The 12571-nt window shown below is 41.5% G+C and overlaps 1 protein-coding gene across 1 annotated transcript in view; it reads left to right on the forward strand.

The window, feature by feature from the left end:
- Positions 1–11948, forward strand: part of OLFM4 (olfactomedin 4) — a 28409-nt gene extending 16461 nt beyond the window's left edge. Inside the window, exons 4-5 of the mRNA XM_007948192.2 lie at positions 1338–1494; positions 11146–11948. Of these exons, the coding sequence (XP_007946383.2) occupies positions 1338–1494; positions 11146–11948 (960 nt within the window). The remainder of the gene's footprint in view (positions 1–1337; positions 1495–11145) is intronic.
- The last annotated feature ends 623 nt before the right edge of the window (positions 11949–12571 follow it).

The following is a 12571-nucleotide window of genomic DNA, read 5'->3' on the forward strand; positions in this document are numbered from 1 at the left end:
AGCTTGGCAGAGTGGCCAAACTAACCAACCATAACATCAGAATTCTAAGCACCTGAGAGAGAGCGAGCTTCCCAGAACATTGCTTTGTGCCACTCCAAACAGAAATACCCCAGGTGTGTAACTTTTACAATAAGGAGCTCCTCAATTGCTCACAGCAAATTCCACCACAGAGTTTACAAAGACTTATGGCTAGAAAAGCCATACCAGGTAATTTACTACACTGCACATACCTTGTGCTCTGCTGTGGATGAAAACCTACCTTTGAAGAGTAAGTCAAACACATTGGGAACATGTTGACTGAGGACTGTACTATACCATACCAGTGTCTGTCAAGTTGATTCTGACTCATGGTGACCTCATGTGTGTCAGAGTAGAGCTGCACTCCATAGGGTTTTCAATGGCTGATCTCTCAGAAGTAAGGTTGTCATGCCTTTCTTCTGAGGAACTCCTGGGTGGACTTGAACCTCCAGCTTTCGATTGGCAACCGAGCACTTTAATTGCTTGTCCCTCCCAGGGACTAAGGTGTAGGTGTTGTCTAATGGTCAGAATCCTGCCCCAGAAGCAAAGGGCCTTTCAACTTCTCTAGAAAGGAGATGACCTAACCTGAACAACCATTCATGGCCAAGACAAATTGGGGATCTCCTCTGCTCTAGATTATCCTCATGAAAGACTTCTTGTAGAAATCCACAATTTACCTGATTATAGACTTGCTAGCTCTGTTTTTTTTTCTTTTAAAAAATCATCTAATCCTTGATACCTCTTGGAACTGTTCTCCAAATACTTGAAACCCTCCCTAAAGGGATTTCTTGTGAGTATGTTTTGAAGAAACCCCTTAAGATCTATGGATGAAGACCACCCCATTAATAGCATGGTTGTGTAATTTATGGCAATGAGAATTTACCAACTCAATTATGACATGGGCTGTAATTGAGAATTCCAGTCACATATTTTAGAATTTAAATTTTCTGTGGCCCTCAGCATTTGATAGAAACTTAATTATAGCACAACATGAGTAAACATGAGTTTATAGGGGAAGGTTGTTAGAAATGAACTTTAATGGACATTTGTGGATGCATAGAATGAACCTGTGCTCTATTATTAAAGTCGTTAAAATCATTTCTTGCCATTTTCTTCTTGTCACACACACATCTGCCTGAGATCTGACAGGCGTTCACACTAAACCATAAAATGTATTCTTCCAAATGAAACTGACTGTTCAGGAGAATCTCTGATGTATTTGCTGGCAACGTTTCACTAAATGACAAATTCAACCCAGGAATGTTTATGAAAGAAATTGCACAATAATATAAAGTCACTCTGAATTTTTATTTCCTTAGATAAGGAATATGACCCTCCTGGTGCAGAAGCTCGAGACACTAGACAAAAACAATGTCCTTGCCATTCGCCGAGAAATCGTGGCACTGAAGAAAAGACTGAAGGAATGTGAGGCCTCCAAAGTGGAAAACACTCCTGTTGTCCCTCCTCCCGCTCCAGGTAAGAAGGACGATTTTGGGGGGAGGTGTCCTCCAAGGCGCTGAGCATGGGATGAGGAGGGGCTTCGGAGAAAGAAGAATGGGATATTTGCCATGCTGAGATTGTGCTCAAACTCCAAACTCCTTGCCATTGAGTTGGTTCCGACTCATAGCGACCCCCACTGGGTTTCTGAGGTGGTAAATCTTTACAGAAATAGATCACCCCATCTTCCTTCTACGGAGTGGCTGGGGGGTTTGAACTGCTAACCTTCTGGATAGCAGTCAAATGCCTTAGGCACTGCGTCATCAGAACTCCATGAGGTTGCTCTTAGGTGTTGTAAATCTCGGTTCATGGAGGAAAAGCACAGTGAGTTCATTTGAAACAAAAAGCACAGGTACACATATCTCTTAGCATTTAGTATCAAGAAACACATCTCTATGGTGATAGAGGAGCTATCTAGGGACTCAGGTGAACGCCTCTGGAATCAATGTGTGATATCTGATTTCCTGTGGATAGAAAGGGGTGATTGGCTTATTTATCTGATGAACTGAGCTTATTCCCTGAATTTTTCTTTTTTCTTTCTCTTCTTCCCTCTCTCCTTCTGCCTTTCTACTTTTTCCTTTATTCTTTCCCTAAATGTATACTGAGCACTTGCTATATTCTGTGTCAGGGTTCCTACTGGCCCTCATGGACTGTCTGTTCCTAAGTGGCAGAGATATTGTCTCTGATTTTTTTTTTGGAAGTAGATTGCCAGGACTTTTTTTCTAGATGCCTTGGAGTGGATTTGAGCCTCAACCTTTTGGTTAATGGCTGAACATGTTAATTATTTATCCCACTCAAAAAAAAAAAAAAAAAAAAAAAACCAAACCCATTGCCATTGAGTCGATTCCAACTCATAGACCTTCATTTCAGCTGAATGAGGACAGGATGATGAGTGAATCGACCTCAGGTTGGGTACAGCACAGAGGTGGGTGCTCAGTGCAGACACTCATAAATAGAAATAGGGATCCAGAGCATGGCTTTGGAACCTCAAAGACCTGAGCCATGTGACCAGGGAGCATTATCCTTAATCTCTTCATTTGTAAAATGGAAGAATAACGGAACCTATCTTGCAGGGTTGTTGTGAAGATTAATGAGACAGTGTTTGGAAATCTCAGAGCCTTATAATTGGCACATATGGTGGTTCAGCAGAATTCTCACCTTCCACGTAGGAGAACTGGGTTTGCTTTCCGGCCAATGCATCTCTAGTGCAGCCACCATCCATCCGTCAGTGCAGGCTTGTGTGATACAGAACAGGTTTCAATGGACCTTCCAGACTAAGAAGGCCTGGGCAGAAAGGTCCAGCAATTTACTTCTCGAAATCAGCCAGTGAAAACCTTATGAGTCACAGTGGTTTTGTTCCATTGTGCATGGGGTCACCATGAGTAGAGTGCTGACTTGAAGGCAGCTATCAATAACCACAACCATGTTATTAATGGTGACAGTAGAAGTGAAAACGCTGTAGTAAACAAAAAGCAGTGCTAGGTCCATATGGTCTGAGTGCAGTCTCCAGGGGAGCTGGGGGCAGCCTCTCAGCTACCGCATCCAGCCCTGTCCTTTAGCGAAGTCCGTCAGTCATCACAGGGAAGCTCTCTCTGTAGGTTGTGTGAGCCTCTCAGTCTGAACAGGGACTGTACCTTTTCATCCAATCATACAGCCCTTATTATTTTTATTAATTCCTATTGCTCACAATCTATTTCCTTTTAGATCGGGTGTTTCTGGATCTTGTCAATGTAGCTGTTTTCTTCAAGGCTTTAATTAGATGCGGCCATAGTTATGAGCCTCTTGGTGTTCAGGGGACCCTTTTCTCTTCCTGCTACAGTTGGGAATACCTTTTGGCCTGACATACAGAGGAGGTTTAGGACAAGTGCATGCTTCCTGTGTAACAAACTAAGGTCAAATTTGATTTGGGATTGGGGTTGGAAATGATAGCTGGTTCTTCTTTGCCATGAAGGACGAGAGGTGAAGCAAGGACCAGGATCCATTGCTGTTGAGTTGACTGTGACTTATGGTACCCCCATGTGTGTCAGAGTAGAACTGTGTTTTAGTGGCTGATTTTTGGGAAGTAGATCACCAGGTCTTTCTTCTGAGGTGCCTCTGGGTGGACTGCAACCTTCAACCTTTCAGTTATTAGTTGAGCCCATTAACTGTTTTTATCACCAGGGACTCTGAAGCAATGCAAATCCTGGACAATACCTGAGCAAATGATTCTTCTATGACCTCAGCAATTCTTCCTCACGAGATCTCTTTTTCTGGCACAGATTTCTGTCATCCCTTAGAGTGAGGAAATTTTAGAGCAGGAAGGAATATCCAGGACCATATAGCTTAGCCCTGTCATGTCACAGAGAAGGGGAATTAGACAATAAGAACACTGCTTTTCTTATGACCACACACAGCTGGGCTGGAATACAAGAACCATATTCCCTGGCTGTTGCTGGACCTAGAGTGTTGGACATACTATACCTACTGCCATTAAATTGATTCTGACTCATTGTGACCCTATGAGGTCAGGCATATGAATGAATGAGGGAGAAAATATACTGCTTGTAGTCCCTATTGTTGTTGTTGTTGTTATGTGCCGTTGAGTTGGACCCAACTCATAGCAACCTCTTCTTCAGTTTCTAGGCAGTAGCACTATGGAAGTAGATTGCCTAACCTTCCTTCTGAGGAGTGGGAGGAGAAGGAACCCAAATATTTTCTGTCTTTAATACCTGTGTCCACCACTTGTCTGTTAGTTTGTTATACTGTGGTGGCTTGCCTGTTGCTGTGTGGTGCAAATGGTTAACACACTCGGTTGCTAATTGAAAGGTTGGCAGTTCAAGTCCACCCAGAGGTGGCTTGGAAGAAAGGCCTGGAATTCCACTTCTAGAAATTAGCCATACAAACCCTATGGAGCACAGTTTTACTCAGGCACACATGGGATCACTCCGAGTCAGGGTCAACTTGATGACAACTGGTTTTGTAATCCAGGAGGAGAACAAAGGAAACTGTTGGATTAATTTTGTTGGATTTTTTTTTTCCCTGCTAAGAATTTTCCCCTAGGTCTTCACACTTAGACTTCTGTGAACTATCCCAGGCCAGTTGTGTTTTCTGAGCAAATTGGACCCAGATTTCCTTTCACTTTTCCACAACCTTGGCTGTACCTGAATCCCTGCCAAGCCACTTGGCCCTCTGCCAGCTTTGTTCATATGATATTTATGATGTTTATATTAAACTGACTTTTTGTCATGTTTTTAAATCAATTTCTTTCACATGCTCCTTTCTGTTTGAATTGGTTGATAGTGCAGAATTGGAAAATCCCCAAGCACCACCAAGTTGTGAGCCTGTGGAGACTTTAATTAAAGTTACTCACTATTATGGGACTTTAAAATCTGGCCTGTCTGCTTTTTCTCACTGCAGAGTTTGCACAGAACAAAATAGACTGTATGCAAGTCTCTGCTATAAAGTCGTTCTGTGCTCTCAGGGCCCCTTCCTTGTCACTGCAGTTTTCTAAGTTTGTGGTCTATTTATACTTAGAAGTAGTATTTACATTTAGGGTTCAGTAAAATGTTTTGTTTTTTGTTTTTGCTATAAATGACATTCTTCTCTGCTTCATTTAATACTTTATAAATCTAAAATAATCAGCTCCTACTCATTAGCTTTTTTTTTTTTCACTTAAAACAACTGGCTTCAGTCTCTCTGTTTTCCTTTGAATAGAAATGACTGCATGTAGGCAAAATGGGATGGGTACCCTCTGGGATTGATCACCATTAGCCTTAGGGATGCTGTGTTCTGTGCTGGCACATAGCAGGTGATTAGTAAATGGTGGTAATTGAATGGGGGTATGAAAGGCATAGATTGGCCCACTAACATGCCAAGTCTAGGGAAGAGTGGGAAGTTGAAGAGCATCTATCCCATAATTCAGATTCATGTACTCTTAATCACTTTCTGATTCTGATCATTTTAATTTGTCTAATTCTCACAAGTCTATATAGTAGTCTCCTCTCAGCTCAAATGGAGTTCACTGGTCCATGTGACAGAGCTAAGATTACATCTCCTCTGCAGGCATATGATATTTGGCTTTTGTTTATTTAGTGCTATCAGTCATGACACTTTTCAAAAGTTAAGGTAGAGTAGTTAAAAACCCTATTTCAATTACAGCTTCCCAAGATAATTTTAGAATCCTGTGGCAATATCTGTTGAATTCCATGATTGCCAACCAAGGCTACACTTGAGTAGATGGTTCCTTGCATTCTGTTCTGTGGAGTGAATACTCTGAAAAATTCAGATACATAGCAGGGCAGAGGGATGGTGCTTTATAAATAAGGGTAAGCTGGGTTTAATAATTGTCTTTTATTCCTTTATTCTACAAACATAATTTCATGGCCACTGTGGGACTAGCCTTGTTCTGAGTACAAGGGTAACCAGGATGGGTAAAGAAACCTCTAGAAATTACCATTCACACAAGGGAGACAGTCAAACCTCAGTTGTGATTATAATGATGATAACTAGTTAACCAAGGAGTTTTGGTAGTGTAGTGCATAAGGCATTTGCCTGCTAACCTGAAGGTTTGAGGTTCAAACCCACCAGCTCCTCCATGGGAGGAAGATGAGATTTACCACCATGGAACCCAATAGGTTCACTAAGAGTTGGAATCGACACAGCGACACTGGGTTTGTTTTTTAACTAACTAACCAGTTACCACTGAGTTGACTCTGACTCATGGTGACCCCCTGTGTGTCAGAGCAGAACTGTGCCCCACAGGGTTTCCAACCGTTGATTTTTCCAAAGTAGATCATCAGGCCTTTCTTGTGAGGCCCCTCTGTGTAAACTTGAACCTCCAAATTTCGTTTAGAGCCAAGCATGTTAACCATTTGCACTACCCAAGGACTCCATAGTCTCTCTATTCTTGTTAATAACCCTGCAGAATAGGTATTATTTGTTCTAACATGAGGAAACTGAGGCTCAGAGATGTTAAGTAACTTGCTCAAGTATACACAGCTAATAAGTGAAAGAGGCAGGATGTACCTGTGATTCTTGGGGTGAAAAAAGTTCCAATAACCCATCAACTTGATTAACAGCCATTATCATTACTCATGAAGTAGCTAAAAGGGTACTTTTGCTCTTGGTGGTTCTATGCTGTGACCTCTTCTGCCAGAAAATGCAAAATGCCTCATTGGTCTTTAGGAATCCTCGGATCATGGCTGGGCAATGGGTTGTAGTCCACAGTGTAACATAAAATTGCCTGAGCCCTGGGTCAGAAAGGGAATATAGTATCACTAACACCTGGAAATGAGGAAGAGGTTAGGAAGGCATGTTTGATAAGTGAAGGCAGAGAGTCACTCAGGGTAGATGGGATGAGGGTCGGGACCCTGGCTGCGCTAGCTGAGCAGTGCACAATGGCTGGCTGTCAGTTTCTGCATTGTTTCCAGGAAGGATTGATGCCAGGAGCTAGGAAAGCCCACACAGGCTTTTTACTGGTTTGTCATTGCTGTGTCCACACCTCTTGTGTCAGCAACAATACTTTATTATCTTTCCTATTCCTACTTCCTTTTGACCAATGCCGGTTGCTATGCAGTCGATTCTGACTCATGGCAATCCCATGCATGTCAGAGCAGAACTGCACTCCATAGGGTTTATAATGGCTGATTTTTTGGAAGCAAAAGCCAACCCTTGCTTCTGTGGTGCCTCTGAAAAGAACCAAACCTCCAACCTTTGGCTTAGCAGCTGAATGGGTTAATGTTTGCACCACCCAGTGACCCCTGACCATAGCCATGGCCCTAAAAATGACCCTCAGGGAATAGAAGGTGAAGATGGCATAACTAAAAGGACAGGAGCATGTTCAGGAATGATTGAGAGGTGAGGAAAAGAGATTTACATTTCATACACTTTAAATATTTATATGGGGTTCAATTTTAATTTCCTGTTCAACTTGTGAAACAATGAGTTTTTATTATTGTTATTAGCTGTTGTTGTGTGCCATCAAGTCAATTCCAACTCATAGAGACTATATGGGACAGAGTAGAACTGCCCCATCGGGCTTCCTAGGCTGTGATCTTTGCAGGAGCACACCTCCAGGTCTCTTCTCCCATAGAGCAGCTGATGGGTTTGAACTGCCAGCCAAGTGCTTAACTGTTGTATCACCAGAGCTCCTTTATTAGTAGTAGTGATTTTTAGAGTTTATTTTGGTTCTTTCATATCTAAGGATTTCTGCATCTAGAGACAGAATAGTTTATTATCTATATCCCATGATAATGCCTGAATAAGTTATATGCATCGTAAGTGTTCCTTAAATATTTTGCTGCTGTTGGTTTGGGATATTTCCTTTCCAATAAGGCAAGATTCAATTAAGCAAACAATTCCTAGGTCTTCCAACCTGAAAGAAAATAAGCTCTTTTCATTCATTTCCTCAGAGTGAAATGTGGTTGAATAAATAAGTCCTTGGAAAGATATTTTAACTAGTAAATCTAGTTTGTAGCATATGGAAACTAGAACAGTTTTTGTTATAGTTAAACTGAACACACCGCTAACTTTATTTTAATAATTCATGCATTGTTTCATAAACAAAAGCAAACAAGCATTCATCTGAGAGATCACTTTTAGGAGAAGAAATAATAATTTATAATTTTATTTATTATTTCTTTAGTGGAGAGCAGTCTCTTGGCTGAGCACACGTTGCTTTTTTATTTATGAAATGGCCCATGCATTATTAAAATAAACCCGAGACTGTGTTCTGCTTAATGATATGCAAAATTATTGGAGGATGGGTACAGAGTGCTTTCATTTCTCTACCTGTTGTATGGTTGGCTGGCTTTCCCACCAACTGCAGATTTATGAGAGCATTTAAGAAGCACGTATTTAATTCTGAAACCAAAAAGCCCCCAGCAGATTGGAAAAATAAAAGCAGGATTTCTAGTAATGGTTTCACCTCTGAGCAGTCCTTGAGTAAGCAGAGCAGAAGGCAAAGGCATTTACCAAGGAAGGTAATGGGTCTTTCTGTAGCAGTCAGAGGCAGAGACTCAGAGACAAAAGCTTTGCCTCCCTAACCCCCCAACAATGTTAATCTCAGGCAATTCTTTGGAGTCTGCTTTTGACTCCAGCTCACCTCATGAGCTTTCCATGGCTCCCTGATTCCCTCCAACATTTAAAACCTGATCCAGCCATTCAGTATCCACTTCCTCCTGCTTGCCCTCCTCTGCACTGCACTCCAAGCAGCAGGAAGAGAGAAAATGACCTCAAGTGTACTTGAGTTTGAATTTTCTTTGTTAGCCAATAAACCATCTCACAATTTTTTTTTTTCTTCTTTTTTTAAGTATTTTCCTTAAAACCAAACCCAACCCAAGGCTATCGGGTTGATTCTGACTCATAGACCTATCAGACAAAGTAGAACTGCCCCAACGGTTCCCAAGGCTGTAAATCTTTACAGAAGCAGATTGCCTCACCTTTCTCCCATGGAGTAGCTGGTGGATTCAAACCACTGACCTTTTGATTAGCAGCCCAATGCTTTAACCACTGCACCACTAGAGCTCCTAAGATCCTCAAAAATGTGTCTTCGACTCCATATACAGTTACTATAAAAATACTGGAGGAATGCTATTTTATTTTTTATAGCTCATAAACGGTTTGTGTTGGCAGGCATTGCGGAGGGAGAGTGAAGTGAAGGGCCATTTGCCCAGCCTGTCATTTTGCCAAGTGTTATGGGGAATATAGATTCAATGGGCCAGAGAAGCTGGGTCCCATTTGACTGTACACATCGTGGCGATGACAGTGCTAGAACGGGAAAGATGAAATACTTGCCTGTCATTCTATGGCACAGTAGGGTGTGGGTTATGTACAGCAGGATCCACTTTACCCACCTGTAATGAGCTATGCATTGGGCTCAGAATGGGCAATATTTCCATAAAATAATTTCCCGAGCCTCTTGTGGCTGATATTCCAGCATCTTTCAGGACCTGCAAGGCATTCTCATCTATATATTTAAAACTTAAGTTTCTTAGTGCTGTTGTAACAGAAATTCCACAAAAGTGTGGCTTCAAAGAACAGAAATTTATTTTCTCACTGTTCAGGAAGCTAAAAGTCTGAATTCAGGGTGTTGGCTCTGGGGGAAGACTCTCTCTGTCAGTTATTGGGGAGAGAAGATTCTCGTCTTTTTCAACTTCTGTAGCCCTGTTGTTCCTTGGTTCCTTGTCATGTAGAGGATCCTCACATGGGCTCTGTTTTCTCCAATACGTGTGCTTCTCTGTGTGTCAAATCTACTCCTTCAATAACTCAGAAGTGATTAGGTTTAGAACATAACCTGCACTGACACACTTCATTAACATAACAAAAACTCTATTCCCCAACAGGACTACCCAGTAACAGTATCTGCTTCCTCCTGTCTGCCCTCCCCTGCACTGCACTCCAAGCAGCAGAAAGAGAGAAAATGACCTCAAGTGTACTTGAATCTGAATTTTCTTTGTTAGCCGATAAACCATCTCACCAGTTTTTTTTTTTCTTCTTTTTTTAAGGATCTTCCTTAAAACCAAACCCATCTCAAGGCTATTTGGGTACAGTATTATATTTTGGGTACATATAGTATACCCAAACCAAACCCACTGCCATGGACTTGATTCCAACTCATAGGGAACTGCCTCATAGAGTTTCCAAGGCTGTAAATATTTACAGAAACAGATTGCCTCTTTTTTTTTTTTTTTTCCCTGCAAAACGACTCATGAGTTTGAACTGCTGAGCTTTTGGTTAGCAACCAAAGGCTTAAGCCACTATACCACCAGAGCTCTTTTTCAAAAGTCCAAATATAGAGGTTAGGATTCCAACATATATTTTGGGGAGACACAATTCAATCCATAACTACCTCCTTTTCTGAAATGAGCTTGGAGCAGGATTAGTGCCTGGTGTGACTATGTACTTGAGACCTCAGAGAAAGGCAGAAGGGGTCCAGGCATGGGGTCTGCCCAGGACAATCGTCTCCTTTATGACAATTTTCCCTGAGGCTGGCCTGTTAAGTAGAACCTTCTGGTTTTATAGAAATAGGGTAGGGTTCTGGGATGATCTTGCTTTTTTGATTTCTATGTAAGAAAAATGAAATAAGATAACATTTACAAAATGCTTTCTGATAGGAAAAATATATGAAATTTACCAAATCCCCCTTTCCTCACAGTGGGCCCTCAAACCTTTTTTATATAGCTCTTGTAGTTTCATTACCCTCATTTTCTATCTGGAAGCCCATCCTTAGAAACTGCAGATAGTTCTTGTGGGCATCCATAGAAGGTTCTCCTTGAAAGAAAGAGGAAGGTTTGGTTCTTCTCCATCAGAACATGTCATTGAACTTTGACAGGAAAAATATTGATTGATTCCTTGATTTCTCAGAAGAAACCCTGAGTGATGCAAATGGTTAATGCTCTTGGTTATTAACTGAAAGGTTGGAGGTTGGAGTCTACCCAGAGGTGCCTCAGAAGAAAGGCCTGGCAATCAAATTCCAAAAAATCAACCATTGAAAACCCTGTGGAGCACAGTTCTACTCGGACACACATGGGGTTGCATGAGTTGGAATAGGCTCAACAGCAGCTGGTTTTTTGCTTCTTAGGATGTTGAACAGTTTGTATCTTGTCATTTCATTTCTCTAAGAATGACTTATATATTTTCTCCTTTGTCTAGGGACCTGTGGTCATGGTGGTGTGGCAAACATCAGCAAGCCATCGGTGGTTCAGCTCAACTGGAGAGGGTTTTCCTATAAGTACGGGGCTTGGGGTCGGGATTACTCTCCTCACCATCCAGAGAAAGGGCTGTATTGGGTGGCACCTTTGAATACTGATGGGAGATATTTGGAATATTACAGTCTCTACAACACACTGGATGATTTGCTATTGTACACAAATGCCCAACAGAATCGGATTACTTATGGCCAAGGCAGTGGTATGGCAGTTTACAATAACAACATGTATTTAAACTGGCAAAACAGCCGAGACATTGTCAAACTTAACTTGACCACCAACACAATCAGTGTGAGACAAACTCTCCCTAATGCTGCCTTTAATAACCGTTTTTCATATGCTAATGTTGCATGGCAAGATATTGACTTTGCTGTGGATGAGAATGGGTTGTGGGTGATTTATTCAACTGAAGCCAACACTGGTAACATAGTGATTAGTAAACTCAACGACACCACACTTGAGGTACTAAACACTTGGCAGACCAAGCAGTATAAACCATCTGTTTCTAACGCCTTCATGGTATGTGGGGTTCTGTATGCCACTCGTACTCTGAACACCAGAGCAGAAGAGATTTTTTACTACTATGACACAAACACAGGGAATGAGGGCCAACTAAGCATTAAAATGCGTAAGATGCAGGAAAATGTGCAGAGCATTAACTATCATCCTTTTGACCAGAAACTTTTTGTCTATAATGATGGTTACCTTCTGAATTATGATGTTATCTTCCAGCAGAAACCCCAGTAAATTGTTACATGTTAGGGTGAGAGAGAGAGAGAGAAAAAAAAAAAAATGTTTGTTGAAAAACGCTCTTCTCCACTTATTTACTTATCTGCAAGGAGATCCAGGGGTATGCCTGCTTCATGGTAATATTTTTCATTTTCCAACTGAATTAAAGCTTCCAGGATGGGGTAGTCAGAGGTAAGACATTATGGATCTAATGAAGACTATAGCTGAAGTGATATCAAGAAATTAAAAAACTTGAAAGGAACTCAGTATGGGGATTCTTTGTATGAGAGAAAAGGCTCAAAGCCTGATTCTCCTCCAGGTAGCCTAACAAATTCTCCCATGGCTGAAAGGAACATTGGTTTTTAAACCAAAAGCAAATCCATTGCTGTTGAGTTGATTCTGACTCATAGCAAAGTTTTAGGATAGAGTAGACCTGCCACATAGGGTTTCTAGCACTGTAAATCTTTCTCCCACAGAATGTCTGGTGGATTTGAACCACCAAGCTTTTGGTCAGCAGCTGAATGCTTTACCACAAGAACTCCATAGGCATAATTGTTGTTGTTGTGTGCTGTCAAGTAGGCCCACTCATAGCAACCCCTCTTTGGGTTGCCGAGGCAGTATCACTACGGAAGTAGATTGCC

Source organism: Orycteropus afer, unplaced genomic scaffold, assembly GCF_000298275.1.
Source record: "Orycteropus afer afer isolate SDZICR_OR568_19922 unplaced genomic scaffold, OryAfe1.0 scaffold00207, whole genome shotgun sequence".
Lineage (NCBI taxonomy): Eukaryota > Metazoa > Chordata > Mammalia > Tubulidentata > Orycteropodidae > Orycteropus > Orycteropus afer.